General features: G+C 34.0%; 1 protein-coding gene across 1 annotated transcript in view; it reads left to right on the top strand.

The window, feature by feature from the left end:
- LOC140155761 (advillin-like) overlaps positions 1–21,724 on the top strand; it is a 73,822-nt gene that overhangs the window by 39,844 nt on the left and 12,254 nt on the right. Inside the window, exons 10-18 of the mRNA XM_072178720.1 lie at positions 5,411–5,561; positions 7,067–7,191; positions 8,888–9,025; positions 9,656–9,742; positions 10,628–10,699; positions 16,371–16,481; positions 17,905–17,988; positions 18,473–18,531; positions 19,901–19,997. Coding sequence (XP_072034821.1) covers positions 5,411–5,561; positions 7,067–7,191; positions 8,888–9,025; positions 9,656–9,742; positions 10,628–10,699; positions 16,371–16,481; positions 17,905–17,988; positions 18,473–18,531; positions 19,901–19,997 — 924 coding nt within the window. The remainder of the gene's footprint in view (positions 1–5,410; positions 5,562–7,066; positions 7,192–8,887; positions 9,026–9,655; positions 9,743–10,627; positions 10,700–16,370; positions 16,482–17,904; positions 17,989–18,472; positions 18,532–19,900; positions 19,998–21,724) is intronic.

The raw sequence follows: 21,724 nt of genomic DNA, 5'->3' as shown, positions 1-21,724 counted from the left end.
GTCTTCCATAGGGGTGTAAGGATTTTAAGTGGAATAGCCTAATGCACAGAATCATTAATCATTCCTGAGGCCAACTAGCCTAAAGGGTTTCACTAAATGATTCCAAGCTATTTGATCACTCAATCATATAGAAACCATGCAGTATTTTAACCGGCATTAGCACAATTTAAATCAGTTGATGTAAAGTGATTTTTTTCTAAATCACTGATTTAAATCAACTTTAACTTGTTACCATTTTTGATCAATTTTTGATCAATTTAAAGTTAATTTCTTTCTTGAATTGACTATTTTATTTCATTCCTAATGTTTCTACAAATTATGGTTACAATTACAATACTTCTATGATGTCATTTTATCTATTACTAAAAATTCAACAGGTTTTTTCCCAAGATTTTCCCAATTTTTTTCTTTGAAATTTTCACATGTAAAAACATGTTATGATTTTTTGTGATATTATTACAATTGTGAGCCTAATGCTATAGGCCTATATCTTATTCTTAATCCTAAATTAGTTCAGCTTCAGTAGATTAGATTATAATTTCAAATTTATACTTAATCATAATAACCCTTATCTGTTCCTGTAGCGAAATCAGGATTATTTTTTTATTGCTGAAAATGAAATACATCATTGTAATGAGAACATACAAGTACTACACTATAATTAAGTAATTAATATAATTGATTTGTACTAGAAACACTTTAGTCCAGCAATCTTGGCTATACAATACACAGAGACAACTGCCTTGATCAGCCTTGACATAAAAATGCATTTGTTCAGTATTGACAGTCTGTCACTTTTGGTTTCTACCATCATTATTAATTGATATATTAATTTCCTTTTCTTATTTGTATTACACTGCTTAATGTCATGGCTTATTTATCATGCACTTTATTCTGTTCATTGTGTAGGCACATGGAACACCGCACTAGTCTAATATAAATTTCTCACTTAGAGACACACAAAATCAACCATAACAAAATACAACATGTTTGAATTTGAATAAAAGTTTATTTCTATTAATATATCTTTTATTTTATGTAGTTTTCTGAATTATATCTTTTAATATTATTACATCGGGTATAGGCCTAAAAAAATTAAATTTAACAAATTATACCACATCTGGACGGGGCTTTGGGGGAAATTGTTTCATTTTTTGTACATTTCAAAGGTTTTGTTTTATATTTTGTTATTGTTTTAATCAAAATTCCATCAGTATTTATTTTTGTAGTTAAATTTGATTGCCTCAGATAACTAGCATAATAACAATGTCATAACAATCTTGTTGTTTTTTTAGTCGCACACTTTCCATCATGCTTGTTTTCGCTTAATAATGCTCTGAATGCTATGCATACACATTTCCATGACAGACACAGACCTTGGCACTGTTTTCTATCAGTCATCTCATAATAAGTTAATTTCATATCATTTTCACAAATGATTTTGTTTTCTGTTCAAGTTTTGTTTCAGTTATGTTCTCTCTTTTCACAGGTTTGTGTAAACTAACAATTTTGATTTTTTGTTTGTGTGTTTTACACTTTTAATTTGCCATTGTGTTTTGTTTCTATTACGCACGCAGGTTAGCTTTGTTGTGATTAACCAATCATTTTTAGTTTGGATACTTACAGGTCTTGTCTAAATACACTGGGCTATTCCAAAAATAATTTACCCCCCCCCCCACTCCTAAATGACAAAATAACTTATAAAAATGACCAAAATCTCTAAAAACATGCATTTTGAATTTTATTTATGCAAGTTATTGAATTTCAAGAGGTCATATATCAAAAACCATAGGTCACATAAAATGTTGTGATTGACTTTTTTGATCCAAACATCCATCTTTTATGATACACTTTTCATAACACATAAGTCATTTTTCAAAAAAATTCTTTTCGCTATCTACAAAAACGGCACAAAAAATGGCATATTCATCCATAAATCAAATGTATTGAATTAAGTGGTGAATTTGTTCATAGATATTAAATATGCATGTGTCATGTGTTTTGCACACCAAAAATGAAGTGTCTAATCCAGTTAGTTTTAAACAAAAATCCTTAAATTGTGTAACCATTGCCATGGAAACGGAATTGAACGTTACAAATTTGCTCACATGGCAGAAAATTGAGTCTCCAGACTCTCTGAACATTTGATATATGATTGGTCCATTTGAAACATCTGTCCTGCAAAACCGTTAAATTGGCGGCATGGCTTCTATACTGTGTCCATGTATGTTGTAGTAATACTAACAGTTGATATTGTATGGACACATTAGCACAGATTTTGTTTTGTCTGAGTTGCATTTTTATTATGTTTATTCATTGGTTTGATGTTGAGTGCTGCAATATTTGGTTGATTTTTTTTTGCACAAATTAACATAGATATATGTGGTGTTTTTATCATTGATTCATTACATTAGAGTATGATTTTGTTTGGTGTAGGACTCATAAGGTTGTTGTACATAAACGTATAAGCCTTTGCTAGGACTCTTTCACCTAAACCAAAATGGATGTTATTTGCCTATTAAGGACAAGTGATTTTTAAAAGAAATAAAAAACATGAGAGGACAAGCAAATTTCTTGTTGAAAATGTTGCAGGTTTAGTTTTGATTAATATAGTGATTATAGGTTTATGAGGAAGGAACGGAGCGAGACATCAAAGGACATCTGGACTAAGGTCTCACAGTGTTGCCAACAACAAAAAAAAATCATAGAAATAATTATAAATATTCATTAAAAAACACTTACAAAATGCTATTTGATGTCAAACTGAAAGTTTCTTGTAATTTCAAAGAACAAAATTCCCCAGAGATGTTAATTTTGGTTTTAATTGTAACTTTTTACTGCTAAAATTACTGTGTATAAAAATAAATGAGACATCAAGAGACCATCGACACTTCACTAAGATTGCATAACAAGGTCAAATGGTCTAGTCTGATTGAACACTGAGTGTTACATAATTATTTCTCTCGTTAACTAAGGAATTATACAGTAGAAACAGTGGAATAATTTATTTTATCAAATCAATGAATAAGTAATATTTAAACCTGAATACATTTTCATCTAAAACAGTTATGTTATTGCTGATATTTTTAATATTAATATTATTATCTACATGCTAATTTATATTAACAAAAACAATCTTTGTGGGAAGTCGCTAAAACATACTTTCAGCATAAAAGTGAAAATGCAAGTAACTTTATCAGCAGGTCATGCATACTGATCTTACACATTTCTTTCATTTGGTGACTTAGTGGGCTAATGATGCTAACATGGTTTCTAGCTAATAATACAACTAATTGTGTTGGATGATTCATATTAACAGAATGCACAACAAAGGATTTGACTTGTCAATGAAGATTTCTGTAGAATGAGGTTATTTTGGTGTGATTAGGCAAAAAACAAACAAAAAACAAATTAAGAATGCAATGGTTTGCTTTTCCACAAACTACATTTTTTTCTTTTACAATGTTTATGCTACTGGTATTCAGTTTAATCCACATAAATAAATGCAGAAGCAGCAGGTTTTTTGTTTGAAGAAACTTTCAATTTATAATGTGTTCATAGTGGACAGTGGATACATGATTTACAAAATTGAAATTTCAAAAGATTCGGTTTTGACACAAAAACTTTTTTAGCTTATCAAATGATTTTTCAACAAAAAAGTTGGATGAGGACAAGCAAACAATGTTTTTGGCATGATTATAGAGATGTATTTGCATCAAAGAGCATTGTAAAATACAGAAAATATTTAAAATTCAAGTCTATTTTATGCAAATACATAAGTACTAAACTTAGGAATTCTCTAAATATATACACCAGGCACAAAAAGAAACTCATCAGTTATATTCATCCTTGCTGTTCAATAACTTGATAATTTTGGATTATTCTGAAATATACATTTTGTTAATTGGACTTTTCTTTCTCATTTGACACCCTGTTCGTGAACATTGAGCAAGAATTGAGCAAGATATGCGCCTCCAAACTCTCAAACCCCAAAATGAAAAGTTGCAATTTTAACGATTCAATTGTGCCTGTTACACTGTGTGCTTTATTGATTAGCCCGTGGTGCTTGTGTGCAATACAACGATGTGCTCCCATTGAAAATCGTTGAAAATGCAACTTTTGATTTTGGGGTTTGAGGCTTTGGAGGCGATATCTTGGTCAATTCTTGTTCGCTTTTTCACTTAACAGGGTGTCAAATCAGAAAGCAAAGTCCAATTAACAAAATGTATATTTCAGAATAATCCAAAATTATCTAGTTATTGAACAGCAAGGATGAATATAACTGACAAGTTTCTTTTTGTGCCTGGTGTACAGAAATATATTGGAATGATTCATGACTAAATGATTAAACATAAATTACCCATAGAGCCCTGTAGGAATTGAAATGATTAAATGGGTTTAACTCAAATTGTACAATTTTTAACTGGGATGAAATTGGCTTTCAAGTGGGAGAGAGCTTCTAGTTAGCTGATAAGCTGTATTTATTATTGGTAGTGGTATTGAAGGTACATTGATCAGGAATTTATATCCAGTCTCTCCTCAATTCAGACAGGTTTCTGATCTGAAGTGGTAAGTATTGAAAGGATTGGTAAACAATGAAAACTATTTTAAATTATAATTTGCTTTTGAACATAATTGTAATGTCAAGTAACTCATATGTGATACATTTAGGGCTAAAAACACAAATTTCTGTAGATTAAGTCCAAAAATGGTGTAATTTATGGCCAAAAACTTGCTTTTATGTTGTAAAATTTTGTTGTCTTGTTTCAGGGACATTTTTAGAGGCGTCTTGAAAAACATTTGGTCACACATATGTTTTTTTCTCCAGATGTGATGCATTGAGGAGCAACTCTGTTCAGTATTATTTTCTTGACTTTATTTTATTTTATTTATTAAAGTTATTATTCATTAAAGAAACAATTGCATGTCACAGGTCATTTAGACTTGCAGTTGGCACATCGTGGCATAGGAGTTGAAAGTCAACCTCATCAGCATAATTATTGAAATATATGGATTGTTTTTTAAAATGAGAGAAATTCATTGAAAATTCCAATTTCTGCAGGTAAATTAAGTAATTCTTGGCCAAGATCAAACACTATGAACAATAGTGGTTCTGTGATAAACACATGTGCACATAGCTCTATACAAAAGAAAGTATACATACACCTTACAACGCGTACACGCTTAGTACGCTACATGGACACAACACGCATGTTCCAGTTTGGCCAAGAAATACTTAATTTACCTGTAGCTCCCTGAAAATAGTAACAAAGAAAAATGGCAAGTATGTTTGCCATGCTAAAACAATCCATATATCATTTTTGTAACCAGATTGTTGTTTTATCATTGCTATTTAATGTTTCCAATTCTGAAATAATAATTGTTGAGTTGTTTGCCCTCCTGTAATCAGGAATTTATCAAGGCCAAAGGGAATCGTGATAATGTGCCTATCACTGCTGTGAGCGAGAATGCCGAACCATCGACCTTCAAGTTGTTGTTTAAAGATTGGAGGGATAAGAGTACCACAACACCACTTATGAAGAATTATTCCAAGACTGCTGGTAAGTTGGCTATATATATCTATATATATATATATACAGCCACAGATATAATTGAAATAATTCTGGAAATGGAAATTACTTTAGTTTCAAAAAAAGAAAGGCATTCAATATAAAATTTTGTTCACCCCTTAATTCTTGCAAATAGCGTATTTTCCGGACTCATGCTGCACACAAGCACTTGGGCATCTTTTCTGTTATCCAGTTACATTTCTGGATAGAATGATCAACATTCAGTATTGTTGCTCTGGTTTTTGGACACTTAGATTTATGACTTGCACAAAAACAAGTTTTGACAATCAATTGCAAGTTCTGACCATACATATATCTTTTAACCAAGTTTTGACCGAAGTTTTCACGATCTGTTGACAATCAAGCCTTTCAATATTTTATTTTGAAAGTAAAATTATGGTAATGCATGCTTCAATTTGATTTTCCCTTTAAGTGTTACACATATATTGTTACATACCAACCATCCAGAACAGCTGTTTGTATATAGTCAATGCAATTATTGACCATATCTGTACCGACCTATTTCAATGTTAGTAGCTATATAACTATTCGGGTTCAAGGCCAATCGTGCATTGTTTGTGTATAGTAATATAGCTATTACTATATAATATAGGGTTTGTCTGCTATGTGGTTATGCTTTGACAGTTATTCAGACATTTTTTCTCTTCAAATTATAAATCAGGATATTAATCCGTTGGTTAGTGATGTATGTATTGTGTGATATAGTAATAATATGTGAGAAGAAAATAGATAATTAGTTGAAATAAATAAATGACACATGCATAATCCACCTGATCTGAATTCTAATTTTGAAAAGAAATATTTTATTATCAATTTTTAAAAATTCTCAAGTTAATTGTGAACACAATTTGAGACCCCTTTCATACATGTAATGTCTTACTTAACCCCACTGGCACTACCAACTGACTTATTGGCCTCTTAGCAATTTAGATTGGTTACAATGAGGACTTTATTGAGCCAATCAGAAATATGGTAAGAATAGTCGGTGTTGTATGCTTAAAATTGCTGAGAGATCCAAAAGCCATGATTGGGTACTAAGAGGATTTTATCATGTAATTAAGGCACCAGAACCAAATTTTTGGACCAACCATCGATACTGCTTCGATGCTTGTTAAAATGAACTGACAACACAACTAATTAATCTGAATTAATGCTAAATTCATATTGATCAATATCAATACAGACAAAGATTCATAATCACAATTAACAATAGTTAATTGATTTCATAAATTATAAGGATCAACTCAGCATCGGATCGAAAGATCAGGTTCTGTGAGAATGATAGTAGTGCCCTTGGGGTTATGGAGTTTCTGCATTTCCTGTGCAGTATCTGTTAATTGCTGTGATGTATTTTAATCTTTTTGTTACTTTTACAGCAAAAAAATTAGATATTTGTGTAAAAAATATGAAAATTTATGATAATAATAGTAAAATCAAGTCAAACTGTTTCTTGGATTTATTTTGTTAATTTTAAGCACCCAAACCCAAGCCCAAATTTGATGCAGCAAGTCTCCACAAAGCTAAGAATACTGACCTAGTGAATGACCCATCGGTTGCTGCCAGCACAGGCCTAGCTGATGATGGTTCAGGCAAAGTAGAGGTAGGTATATAACAGAGGTCAGAGTGTATCTTGCTTGCTTATTGATGCAAGGTGGTGTCTGTACCACAATTCATCTTAACACAGTTCAATTTAATTTAATTAAGTTCGATTTAAATGTATTTAAGAATTTTATGAAGAAAGTTAAAACCATCCAAAGACAATTTAGATGAAGGCAACTTAAATTTGAAGAATATAGTATCAGATTTGACACGTTAGTGCAGGACAGAAATAAAAAGGGGTAACAGTGCAATGACAGGGAAGGAAAGGAGCTATAGCTACCCAAGGGCCAAGGGAAAAACATCTACCCGTCTTATGGATGGTTAAAATCAACAAATAAATGCCTCTAAATGTCTATACAATATCAATTACTGATGCATTATCACAGTCAGAATAAACAGTCACCATTTTGAGATTGTTGTTGCGAAAAATAAATGGTTATAATCTCTGGTAGCTTGAATAGGAGCTTGGAAAGGCCATCAGATCTGTGGTAGGCAGGTAGTTTTTGGGTCCTGGCTAAAACCCTAGGCAAGGGTAAACTTGGCTTAATATAATTTTAAAAAAGAATCACAAACAAACAACAAAATCAAGGCAATCAATACAAAATTGACAAGGTTCTGTTGTATACTATAGCTATATTCCCACCATGGAGAGATTAGACTTCTCCGTAGTCCACTTGCCAATTGTGCACTACTCTGGCTATTACATTTAAGCTTAAAACTCTGATTTAATTAATGAGTGCACAATTGATAGATTTTCACAACTGATCTTTTCAGTCACCGTACGCCTCTGTTTGTTAGCTTCCCAAGTGGACTACTGACTTTGTTTTGAGAGTTAGGCCAATTTCTGGCCTAACTAAAATTGGTGATGATGTAATGCATCTTTAAAAATGAATCTGGCTTGTGATTGGTCGCCCAGATCTCGTTATTGTTTAAATCCTCCCGACGCGTACTGGTACCATTATAACTATACATGGTACACAACTATCTAGGGAATGCGGCGCTTTTGTGCTGGTGGATGAACGTATGCATCTAGCGCGTATTGTACCACCATGCTTAGTCTTGTGGTTAGATTTTATTGATAAACAAGTATGATTGACAGTGTGCGAGTCCCGGGGTAAAGTTCTGCTTAAAAGTGAAAGTCCATAGTCGGTTTTTCGGATAATACACTGGCAGATTCTAAAATTAGAATTGTTCAGTATTGAAGTGTCATTATAATTATGCCATTATGATATGTTGCATTCAATAATATAAGCCTACGTAGGGCCTATACTTTACTTTTACTGCACAAATATAATTATATAGCCTAAACTTTTTCATAACCATTTTATACCAGTATTTTGATGTACTAAATATCAGTATAATTTCGAGTTCAACTGAATTCGTTCATCATGATTAATAACATTTTTATTTATCAAAAATCGACTATGGCATAGTCTATGGAGAGATAAGAGGTAAACTGAAGGCACTATATGTGGTGTCACCTTAGGAGAGGAAGCATTTCTTTAGCTCTAACTAGCTCTTATGGCAGTGGACATGTTTTTGTTGAATGAAATGTCTAAAATCCATGTGAGAACACTACAATCTAGCCACACATTTAACATCTTGGATGGCTTATAAGTTACAGATTTGTGCTTGTGTGGGTAAAAGAAATTGTTATAGGTCAAAATAATCTCAATCTCACTTGACTCAATTTCCAGATTTGGCGTATTGAAGACTTTGACAAGGTTCCAGTAGAGAAGAGTATGTATGGGCAATTCTTTGGAGGTGATAGCTATATTATCCTGTACACCTATGAGGTCAGGGGCAAGGAGAAACACATCATCTATTTCTGGCTGGTAAGTTCCTGGGATGTATACTCATTTGTATTTATAGTAGTAATTATGGCACATTTGAAATGGTTGAATGTAAAAGTAAATAAATAAATTTCGGTGATTTAACGTGCGCTACACCTATGTACCAGCACACTTCAACAATTGTTCTGCTGCCATTAGGATATATCAGAATCATTTCCACTTCCATAAGTCCGCAACTGATGTGCAGGTATTCTCAGCTGACTTAGATTGTGATTACCCCCAGCAACTCCCCATCTTACACCTGGGTGGAGTGAAGCAATTGGGAATTAAGTTGTCTTGCCCATGGACACAACATACTGGCTGTGGTTGGGCTCAAACCCGGAACCTTTCGATTATGAAGCTGGCGCCCTAACCATTAGGCCACCTTGCTTCCCACATATATTATCTACCAGCTAGGATTTACTGCATTTATTTCATTCTGGGAAGGGGGGAGTAATCACTTTCATTGGTTGACAGGTGTTCCCTTCCAGACTTGTGAACATTTTCAACTATAGAAGTTATTTATAATTATGTGTTTGACCTAATTGTACCTTTTTTATTTGTTATTTACCTGTGTTGGCTTTTAAGGGTGTGTTTGTGATAAATCTGTGTTCATTTTACATTTTGTTTTAGGGCAATAAGTCAACTACAGATGAGCAAGGAGCTGCTGCCATATGCACCACACAAATGGATGATGAAATGGGAGGAGAACCAGTCCAGGTAAGGTCATATATTAATACTTACTGTGTGCACATCCATCATGGTAACCAACCAAATGTGCAGAATTCTGCAGAGTTTACTAATGCTAAATTCTGTTTTATTAATACTTACTGTGTGCACATCCATCATGGTAACCAATCAAATGTGCAGAATTCTGCAGAGTTTACTAATGCTAAATTATGTTTCTTAACTGTGACAATATCATTGTGAGGTGTCAGGGCTCTGGAATAGTTTATTTCCCAGCAATTTGGTAGCCCAAGTGGGAGACTTATGAAGATTTTCCCCATGACTTATGACAATTTCCTGTCCCATAGAAACCAATGGTAAAAATAAAATTGGGCTTCTTTTCAACATTGGCTCCAGCCTGGTTTTAGATGCAGTGGAAACTGGAGTACTTGGAAAAAACCTATGAGAGTATGTATTGGACTGGAAACCAAATGCACAAAGTTATCTGGAAACAGCCAGGGCTCAAACCCAAGACCTCTGTGGTTTAAACCAAGAACAGAAATGCTACACTAATCCACTTCCATGTTTAATGTCATGATATAAGCTAGATTACCTTAGAAATCTGAAGTTAATTAAGAGAATCATAAGATATGTTTTGTTATAATGGTACATGTATTATACTCTCTCTATACCGTTTTTCACCTTGATGTGGTAGTGACGTCAACTGAGGCAGCTGATTAGCTTGTGCATAAGTGGCATCTTTAAGCGTGTGACTGTATGCCAGCGCTTTTAGTGAATGCTAGCCATTGCCGCCCAAGGAAATGTGCACTGATGTCACTGCCACATGAAAAATGATATAGCAGTTAGATATATGCAATTTGCATCAAGAGCAGAATTAATGTTATTTCTTGGTTTTCTTCATCTCTCTATTTTCCCCAGGTTCGTGTAACACAATATAAGGAGCCAAATCACTTCCTTATGCTCTTCAAAGGAAAACTCATCAACCATGCTGTAAGTATAAAAGGCCAGGCTATAGTCTGACATCTTTGCGGACATAAAAAAATCATCCCACCCAAAATTAATTGCATTTCCTTTTCACTGTTATTAAATTAATTTTCCTTTTGATCCAAATGTAATATATTTCTCTATAAATAAGTTCATAAGGATTGTCAGTAGAATTTGCAAAAGTTCTTTCAAACAAATTAAAAAAAATATGAGGTTGAATTACATTAAACATAACTCAATGACGTTTTGTGCAACATCATAGCACTTTCTCAAATTAAATGACCAAAATCACTTTCTGCAGCATATTAATGACCAGCTCCTAAAACCCAAAAAAGTGGCTCCAACATTAAGTTCCAATAGGAAGCAGACAAGGAGAAGTAGGAGAATTGGTCATTCAAGTGCTACGACGTCATTAATGTATGAAAATTAACACCATTTGACCAAATATTCGCTAAGATTTGTTTGCATGAACTTTTACAAATTATTAATAATACATTTCTGTTCAAAACTGCCAATTGAAGATGTGATTCCTGACATTTTCTTACAGGATTATTTCAAATTATATTTCCCTTGTAGAAAAATAGGTTTGGCTATTGAACTTGATCTACTTCTGTGCCTGCATTTGTTGTTTCTTGTACCCCTGGTTTTACTTGTTTCCCCATGTCATGTTATTTCTGTGCATCAATGTAAATGGCAAAATATCTTGTTAAAGAAAGGACACTGTATGCTGAGAACTACTTCTTTCTAATGGCATTTAATTATAAATGAAGAAATGGAGCTCAGACAAACTGGCATTATAATAAAGGAGAGAAAAAAATAAGAACCGTTCAGATCCGAACCAGCGTGCACTGACGATTACATGTCGTTCAGCTCACCACCACACGCCACAACAGCTCATGGCAGATCTGCCGGGGAATTGAACATGGGGACGTAATGATTTTATTCTCTCGTAAATGTCTCACAGCCAATGTAAATTAGTTATAAATAGAGATGGCGGCCTATCTGCTGTGTCCTAGCAGGACATCAGTCAGTTGGGCATTTGATTTATTACTTAGAAAGTAGATTTTTTTTAAATGCCATTGTACATTCCATGTCTGCATTTAGCTTTTACAAATCCTTGGTGTTGAATATTAATTTTGTTAGATTTATTCTTCCAAATTGTAACAGTCTTTGTATGTTTTGTCTCTTTCTACCCTGAATTAAATAATATCAACTGTGAACCCTTCCTAACTTACATGTAATATTTAATGTCATGTTCAAATTACTTTCTCTGTGTTCATCAACTTAACACAAATTGTGGCCTATTCAATTAATAGCAAGTAAGTAATAATAATAATTATTATTAATATTATATAATACAAATATTTATATGGTGGCAGGTGCACCTACTAATCTGAGTAAAAGGAAAAAATGTGCAGCTCTCTGTCAGTAAATCTGGTTATATAACACAATTTGTGGGATATGGAAAAAGCCTTGCACATTCTGTTTTGCAATATTCACTATGTACGAGTTATGGACATGATATTTTAATTGCATCCAGTTTTCATTTTATGTTTGTTTTTTCATTAAGTAGTTTTTGGGTATATGATTAATCTTCTTTTGTTATTATCTCATTAATGGAGAATTGACATTAAGTTCTGATTTTTTGACAAAAAATTCATTTCTTTTGTGCTTTCACACAACGGTATTAAGAATGTCACATAGGCTTGTCGATATACATGATAATTTATTTCGGTGCAAATCTCATAAAGTTGGGATTCCTCATACTAATTATTCTATTACTTTGGCCTAATATTATGTTATTACTTCATGTACTTCAAAAGTTTTTTGGTTTCCAGTCACTAAAGTCCATGCATTATGAACTCACCACCCAAAAAAGGTGGTGACATTGCCTATTTCCCAATTGTGTTCTGCTCAATTTGTGATATCTCCTCCAAACAAGAAGATATTGTCATGCTTGTGGTATCATTTTACCGCTAAATAATAACATTAGTAAGCCTACCAACAAGAACTATTTATTATTTAAAATGGTGGAGTTCTGGTTGATTGAATTCAGAACAGCCGAGGGGGTGGTGTGGAGGGGGCAGTGGCGGTTGTATACAAACCCAATTGTTCAACTGCATTCAGCTGGTATTGCAGTTGCTTTTTAAAATTGCTCCCACTTCTAAAGTATAAGGCCAATGTCCATGAGTAGAGATGTATTAGGTAAGTTATATTTTAGGTCATAGGTGGCGTCAAACAGCTGACTGAAGCTTATATTCATCTATTGAGTCCAATTTGAGTGCTGACATATTCAATCATAAATCAATGCTCATAAGATTGTACAGTCAATGTCCAGTTTCCAAAATTGGGTGACTTATCTAAGGTGGGTGTGAAATATACCTAACTGGGCATTTTAATCACGTAATACATGAAGGCTTTGGCTTCATTGAATGGCTGTCTTGTGCTGTAATGTCTGTGGTTTATATAATCATTGTTCTTTAACATTCTCTGTTTCCTTTCTCTGTGCTTCTTTTTTTCTTTCTCATTTCTCTCTACCTCTCTTGTCCCCTCTCACTCTCCCACTCTTGCCCATCATTTTATCTTTTTCTTTCTCTTAATTTCTTTCACTTCATTTCTTTTTCTCTTCCTCCAGGCCCCTTCTCACCCCCTTCCTTCCTCTGTCCCTCTCCTCACCTCTGCCTAATTTCTTTCTGGCTTGATTGTTTGATTCTTTCTGGCTTGCTTGCTATCATATGCCAATCTCCTTGAAATGAAAATGAAATTCATGGAAATTCATGAACTTGAAGAAAACACTTTATAGGCCTTTCATGTTACATGTATTATAGATATACCAATTATCACTATACAGTACTTGTAATATACAGACATATGGACTTAGCCTGAATGCATTCTGATGTGTAATCAATCAGCAAGGGCATTCAATTTATTTAAATGAAGTCCCTAAGGTCAGGTGGATGACAAAGAAGTGCAGCTAAAGTATGCTATATATGTGTGAATGAGACCTGCACAAACACACCTTTGGGATATGTGAGAACAATGGTACCACTTTCTCAAATAGGGCACTTGCTCTTGCACATGACTTTTCTATTCATCATTTATTGACAGCCACCTGTTACGTATGGCGGTAATATGCTGCCGGGTCAGTAACCAATTTATAGCCGAAGCCTTTTGTCTGAAACAATGGCACCACTTTTACGAATAGTCTGTCGGCAAATCAAATCGTCATCAAAGGAACAATGTGTTACAGAATCTATTGCTTCTCCATGTAATATAACCTCCTTGGGGTCACAGGTCAAAGATCACTTGAGGTCATTTTCAAAACCTACCCATTATACAAGTATACATTTTCTGAAGGGAAATTTCATAGGGAGTTCAAATATGAGAAATCAGGGTAGTGGTAAAGAAAAAAAAAAAAAAAAAGTAAATTTGTCAGTTTCTGCAAATTCACACCCCACACTTTTTAAAACTGCATATTTGGATTCCTTATGCAATTTCCATTTAGAAATGTTATACTTTATATGGATTAGGGTCATTAGTTGTAGTGCTATGCAATTTCAAGCTTGCCATTCATAAAATGTGAAAATTTGGGAATGCTTGAAGCATATAATTCTCAGGGATGTGATTTTTCCGGATTTCCATATTTTTAAATTCCCCCCAGATTTTTTTTAATGGCAATTTTGTGCTTCAGTGATGTGAGTTTTTGATGCCATGTGTATTAATGCTTTGAATTTTATTTCATAAAATCCATGCCCCAAATAGCTCTCCTTGAGCCTTCAAATAGGCGAAAACCCAGGAACCTAGAACCCCTGGAGCTCCCTCCATGAGTTGTCATGCTTGGTTCGCTCTGCTCCCTATGCTCCCAATTTTTTCATATTGTTTTGATAGTAACCAAGTGGTTTCAGGATTTTTTTAAAAATCCCATCATACCCCTGAATTCTTTGTTATGAGAAATGACCAGTTAATGTTGGAATCATAACTGGTCATTTTATTTCACTTTTTTTAAATATCTCTTTAAACAAGTATATTTCTCGACATACATTCTTACATCCATATTGTTGATTTCTTTCACTTGCTCGTTTTCATGTTATTATGCAGAATTCTAGTCTAATTTCTTGTAACAGTAATTTGCCTCAAGTTCATTGACAATGCTTTTTCTCTAACAAATGATATAATTCTTATTGTGAACAAATTTTAATCTTCTCAATTTCAATTATTGTATTGGTATCACTTTTTACCACCCAACCAGTGCAAAAATGATACCTTTTGAATTAATCTAACTAAATCCCTTTGTAACTCCTCATACAGTCCAATAATTTCCTGTAACCATCGTCCAAATCATGTTAAATTTGCTGTATTTGGCTGGTAGAGATTACTTATAGAGCTAATCATTATAGGCTATGGAGAATTTTCAACAGCGCCTTTATTTGCAGAGATTGTTGAACTTTTACATATAATAAAGTTCAAAATTGCTCGGACTTATTTAAAAGCAAATGTGTTTCTAGTCTAGTCAAAAGGATTCAGAAAAAGTATAGTTTGACCTATCTACGATGTATGCTTTTGGAGTTATGCGCAAAGATGTCTAATTTTTGTTTCACAGGGAGCAAAAATAAAAAATGCCCCAATTTTGTTGAAAATTGTTTCAAATAATTTGTCTTTTAGAAAACTAATATTTTGCATTATATACCTCATATATAGATTCCTGTCATCTGATTGGTTGAAAGTGCAGTCATTGAATTAACTATGCCCACAAAATGAACTATGGACTGGTCATCAAAATGAACTATAGACCGGTCATGTGCGTCTCGATCATACTGCGCAATCGCAACATCCACATATCCATTCGGTATATAAAACAAATATTGACTGCTTTATATTCGGGACATGGTTAAGATTATGGGCCCGCGGTGCCTCGGGTCATAGCGTGGTTTTGAGATCCCCTTGGGCCTATAATCTTAACCATACCCCTCATAGCAGTCAATATTTGTATACTATGTAGGATGTTTTCAAAATCAGACAATACTCATTGAGTTCTATTGAGTCAATTTGCCCTTGACAATTGTTACCTGGATAAGAAAGCACCCTAGATAGATAAAGCTATTCTTTGTCTGATCTCTTGCAATGAGACAAATAATTTGAAATAATTGTTATCAAAATCAGAGCAGAAAAAAATTCATTTTCACGCCATGTGGATGCAAAATTGGACTTATGACATCACTACGTTACTCTTTTGCCCATAACTCCATAACCATACATCATAGATAGGTCAAAGTATACTTTTACTGAATTGTTATTACGAGAGGATTACGATGGTGTGAATTTTGAATCGGTCTCGAGTAAATTTGAACTTGACCCTCTGTGCAAAGTTCAATGACCTTTTTCCACTGAAATTTTGGTACTGTTGAAATGCCTCCATAGCTTATATTAATTAGCACTAGAAATACTTTTCCCTAGCTAAATATGACAACTTTAACATGCTTTTCATGATAATAGTGCATGTGAACTGAAATCTGTTGGACTAATACACAATCTGAGTGATGTTTACCAGCAATTATTTTCATGATTATTTTATTTTGCTATGTCTCATTTCCACAATTTCCGTAATTTGGCCTCCGGGCCGCCATTTTGTTAATAATAAAATCATATCATACATCATTAAATTAATCTACCCATGCAGGGAGGTAAAGCAAGTGGTTTCAAGAATGTGAAGGATGCTACAGCCAGCTTGACTCCAAACCGTCTCTACCAAGTCAGAGGTTCAAATCAACTGAATACAAGAGCCAATGAAGTAAGTAATATATTTGGACCAAAAAAATGAACATGAGGGGAGGTAAAATTTGCCTATTCGTCTCTTGCACACGTTGGCCATAAACATGGTCGACCAGCCTCGACCTGGCAACTGCATGAAAAGAATTGTTAAAAATAATGTCACATACATAATTTGGTTTCCATTTTCCATTCACATTGCTGTCAGATTGAGGTTCTATCTAAAGGAGTGAATTTCTTCTTCTTCTTCCTATATACGTGCATACCTCAAATTGAGTATTGTCGCACAGGCTTAACGTGCACAGTTTTTTACCTATGCACGATCCTGGAACCTAGGATTGATTGCAGATATCAGAACCGGGGATGATCCCCCTTCTCTTTTCGAATAGCTCTGACACTTTACGTGCACAGGGTTTGACTCTTCCTGTACACGGGACCAACGGCTTTACGTGACTTCCGAAGCACGGACGAAGCACATACACTACCTATATCTGCACGTGATAAGCAGTGTATGGGGGCGAGAAGAAATTCTTCAATTAAATGCTGAATTTAAATAACTGAACTGAATTGAAGGATTTCTGACCATATAGGAACTTTTTAATCATTGATCAAGTGTTGTAGCATTTAGGCCCATTTCGTCGACGGGTCCTTAAAGAACTTTAGCAAAATTACCCTCGATTAGAGAAAAGCGAGGGTAATTTTCTGATATTGGATTTCATAATTTGATCTTATATACCTCGACACCTGCTGATGTTTGACCTTTTGTCTGTCAACACATTCCTGGTGCTCTGGAGGTCAGCTGGGCAGGGAGTGAGTTTCAGGGCTGGAATTGCCAGAGGGCATATAGTATGGTGACCCAAGTGAAGTCCAGCTGGTTAGGATGACAGATTGACCACTGTGTTTTTAAGACTAACTTTCATGCTCATGGCAATTGCCATGGCAACTGGCTGTCAAAGCTGAAAACATTTGAAGAATGCATGGATTCAAAAGTTTTAAGGATATGTACATGAAATGCAGCAGTACACTGTGGGTGTACTGCTGTGAAAAAGGCTTAGAAGCGAAACCCTTACAAAAGAAAAGCACGAACCTAGCATTATAAACATCAACAAAAATATAATAACCCTGACTATAGGTTGTGTTTTCTAAAGTTGCATCTTGTAGGCCTACCTGATTTTAAAAATACTTTCTCGTACTATGTGTTATTTTAGCATTAAGCACCTTGTGAACATGATAAAGTAATTTTAGGTTAAGCTGTGTCTTATTTTATAAATTAACATGGCAAATTGGGTGCAATTTGCTTGCATTTGTTAAGTTTGTACTAGTAATTTAAGTAAGCTGGACAACTCAAACTTTTCGTAACCCATCCTCAAAATCAATTTTGTGAAGAATATCTCTGCATGTCACTTAAAACTTCCTAAAAAAATTCTCATTTTTTTCTCCTGTAGGTAACATGCATTTGCGCATCACTTAACTCCAATGATATCTTTGTGTTGACAACGAAGCAGACAACATATTTGTGGTGTGGAAAGGTAGGTAATTCAAGTGAATTTGCAATTATCTACTGGGCAATTCCATTTGAAATCCATACATGGATTCCCTATATGGAAGACATGACCTTATCTCCCACACAGGGGGTGTAGATTTCAAATGGAGTCACCCCATTTGAAATTAACACTCGCTGTGTGGAAGATTAAGGCCATGTCTTCTATATGGGGTGTATTGTTTTCAACTGGAACATTCCATAAGGCATCTTTTTGGTGAAGTTGTTTAATAGTGGTGGAATAATTCCAATGAAGAGTAGTTTGGGATCAAAGGTCCCACAGGGGGCATTTGGTGTCATGTTAGCAATATTGTGGGTTCTTCATAAATTTTATTAGGTCAAAAACATTGTCAGAAAAATTACATGAAACAAGTATAATAGCCAAAATTGCGGACATGAAAGCAGGCGACACTTGTGATCTGCGGATCTCCTGGTATATGAATTATAATAATTGTCCTCGTTATTTTTTGTAGGGTGGAAGTGGAGATGAGAGAGAGTTAGCTAAAGCAGTCGCAGAAACCGTCTCACCCAAGTAAGTATTTGGTCACTTAAAAATCAGGAAGCATTACACAGATGTTCTTAAGAGTATATGAGAATTAGGGATTCAATCATGTTTCACAGATGTTCATCACCGATTAACAACGATGCGTCCGCGTCGTCTGCGTGGTTTACTTCGCGAGGACAGCTTTAACTGCCCAAGCGAAGTAAACCACACAGACGCGCTGGACGCGAGTTATTAATCAGTGATGAATAACGGCGAAACATGATTGAATCCCTTTCAACAACGAAAAGAAGCTAAAGATGGTCTATAATTCATGTGATTCTTTCATTCAGAATGTCCGTTTGTCATTGGTACTCAACCTTACAAGAAGATCAGTGGTTTCTCTGTTGATATCTGCAATAAAACTAAAGAATAAAGTGGCAATGTTTAGCTGCTACTTTAATTAAACATATTAAGAAAGTGTTTACGCATAAGTTCCAGGCATGACGAATATTACACACTCACGTGTAACACATACGGTTAACCTTGCGTTCGCATTTACACTACTGTAAAAGTGTGGATTCATCACAGATAACACTTGGCTCCTGTATAAATGTATAGGAAGAGTTGTTGAAAATGTAATCAACATTTTAAATCCCTTCCTCTCTAAAAACTTTGATTTACAGGACTCATTTATCTTTTGGTTTGTGCCCTAAGAGAAAATGCTACCAACTGCATTAGATGATAATACATAATAGGACACATTTAGACACAATGTTATTTACTTCATGATTCATTGTTTTTGTAGCAAAATTCATTGAAAATGGACTAAAATTAATGGTTTTTCAGCTCAAATTTAAAAGTAGCCCAGAAATCGTTATGGCCATTTTTGAGTTGCGGGACTATAGTCGCCTATTTGAGCTACCTAATCGAAGGTTTGGCAATTCTGATTAGGCCATCTTAATTCAATTCTGTGTCTCAAAGCTGCCGCGCACGTTAGTAAAATTGTGCACGTAGTCCTCTTTGAAAATCAAGAAATTCATTGTTTTTATGTCTTTTTTTTTTTTTTTTTAACAAAAAGGCAAAAATAAAACTCAAAATTCGTATTTGATTTCAAGTTTTCTATTTTGTCGCAATCTTTGGACACGAAAATAATAAAAGAGAAGAATAATAGTTTGTAGCAGTGACTTTTTTGTCTGCTATTTGCATTAGATATTTTTTGCACAGATATGCTTGTCCAAAATCCTGTACAGACACATACAAAATTTAAAATTTAAAAAAAAATGCAGTAAAAACACGGCATTCCGCATTAGGTTTTCAATTTCTGACAAGCTTTGAGACACAGGATTTAATTAAGATGGCCTTATGTATTCAATATATCTTCTCTTACCATGATAATTAATGTTTTATTTTTAATCAGGGGTAGCTATACCATGACCCCTGAAGGTCAAGAACCAGCAGAATTCTGGGAAGCCTTGGGAGGCAAAGGTGCATATTCCTCAGACAAGCGCTTCCAGGTAAGTGTCTTATACTTTCATTTTGTGTTTATAAAATGCTTTGTGGCATGCTCTGTAGAAGTCAGTTGGAATTGGATATTGAATTGTATAGGGTCAAAGGTCATTTTTATGAAAAATTAGTATTTACAATTTTATCTTTTCATATAACAGTATAGGGTTTTGCATATTTTGACCTTTGACCTCATAAATTTGATGCCCATGCAGCTTTGATTGATTTCTAAAACACCAACAGAAATTTCATTTTGTTTGTTTGTTTCATTGATGAAATAGTTGTTAACACATGAACATCAATACGTCACCTCAAGAATATATGTCATATATTTGATAAAAAGAAGGCAGAAAAGCACTTTAGTGCAAATTTTAACATTATCTGGTTTAATTTGAGAAGCAAGTTAGAATATTTCTTAACATGCTTGATATAGTAGCTATCTATTCTCTATACTCATGGTCAAAAGAAAAAAACCGAACATGCCTTAACTCCTTTTAGTAGAAGCCAAACGGACGTCATACTGCATGATATTACATAACTCGGCATTCAGTTGATCCAATCAGGTATCATATCAAAAACTCACAGATATTTAGAAGTAGTGTTACTAATATGTTTTTTTTTAACATTTCATCAGTAGTTTTTATTTTACCATAAATAATGATAATGAACATTTTTAATGCGCACAAATCTGAAACAAAGCACTCATGGCACAAGAGAAGAGCTCTAGCAAAGAGCAATGAAACCAAACAACATAAGTAGTTTTTGTGTCTTCATGCAAAACATTTCAATATTCACATATATGCATATTTTTTTCCATGTTAACCATTGTTGGGTTAGGTTAATTTTGTTTTATTATTTTGTTATTCACTTGACATTTTGTGTCAAAAGAGCATGGTTATTTCAGTTTAAGTTGTGTGACTTGTTTATGCATGGATCTCCTAATATTGTAAAATTATAGAAAAAAAGACAAATGTTCCCAATCAAAAAATGCATAAAAGACTAACAGGGATGTTCACATATGTATCAACAAATTGAGTGAAATAACTTTAAAAAATGGTAGATAAATTGGGAAAGTATTTTCCTTTTCATAATATCAGCACAATTTGAAGAAAACAGAAAGGTTTCATCTGTCTTTAAGATTGCATTCCTTTGTGAATTTGAAAGAAATTCCTTACGGCCGTGCATTATGAATTGAAATTTGTCTCTCTTGACATAAAAACTGTGTGTTTAGCTTATTCATTGTAGGGGTTATACTATGTTTGTAAATATTCTAACAGTATACAAAAATGATGTGTTGGGAATAGTGTAGTTTCAGATCTCTGAATGTCCCTGTAACATTTGAGCAGTTCATGCTTTAACTTGCCAACTACCTCTGAACATATTGTAGTACATGTAACATGTATATATTACGTGCAATGAAATCCATAGAATAGGAGTTCATGGAAATTCTCACATGTCAAAGTGAAATATATAGTTCATGGGGATTTTTGGGTAAACAAGGTCACCATAATTTTCATTTGTTAGCACTTTTGATTTTATTATTTTGTTTATGCCTGATGTTTTAATTACCAACATTTTGGTCTTTTCACCATGCACTTTATATTTGAAGCCTCGACTAGTAAGTATATTTTGTGTGTGTGTATGTGTGTGTTGGACTATTTGAGTTGAAATCCATATGCCTCCTGTGGAAGACATGACCATAATCTTCCACACATGGAGTGCACTGTGAATTTCAAAT

Source organism: Amphiura filiformis, chromosome 6, assembly GCF_039555335.1.
Source record: "Amphiura filiformis chromosome 6, Afil_fr2py, whole genome shotgun sequence".
Lineage (NCBI taxonomy): Eukaryota > Metazoa > Echinodermata > Ophiuroidea > Amphilepidida > Amphiuridae > Amphiura > Amphiura filiformis.
Note: the sequence above shows the minus strand (reverse complement) of the source record. Positions and strands in the feature narration are given on the sequence as shown.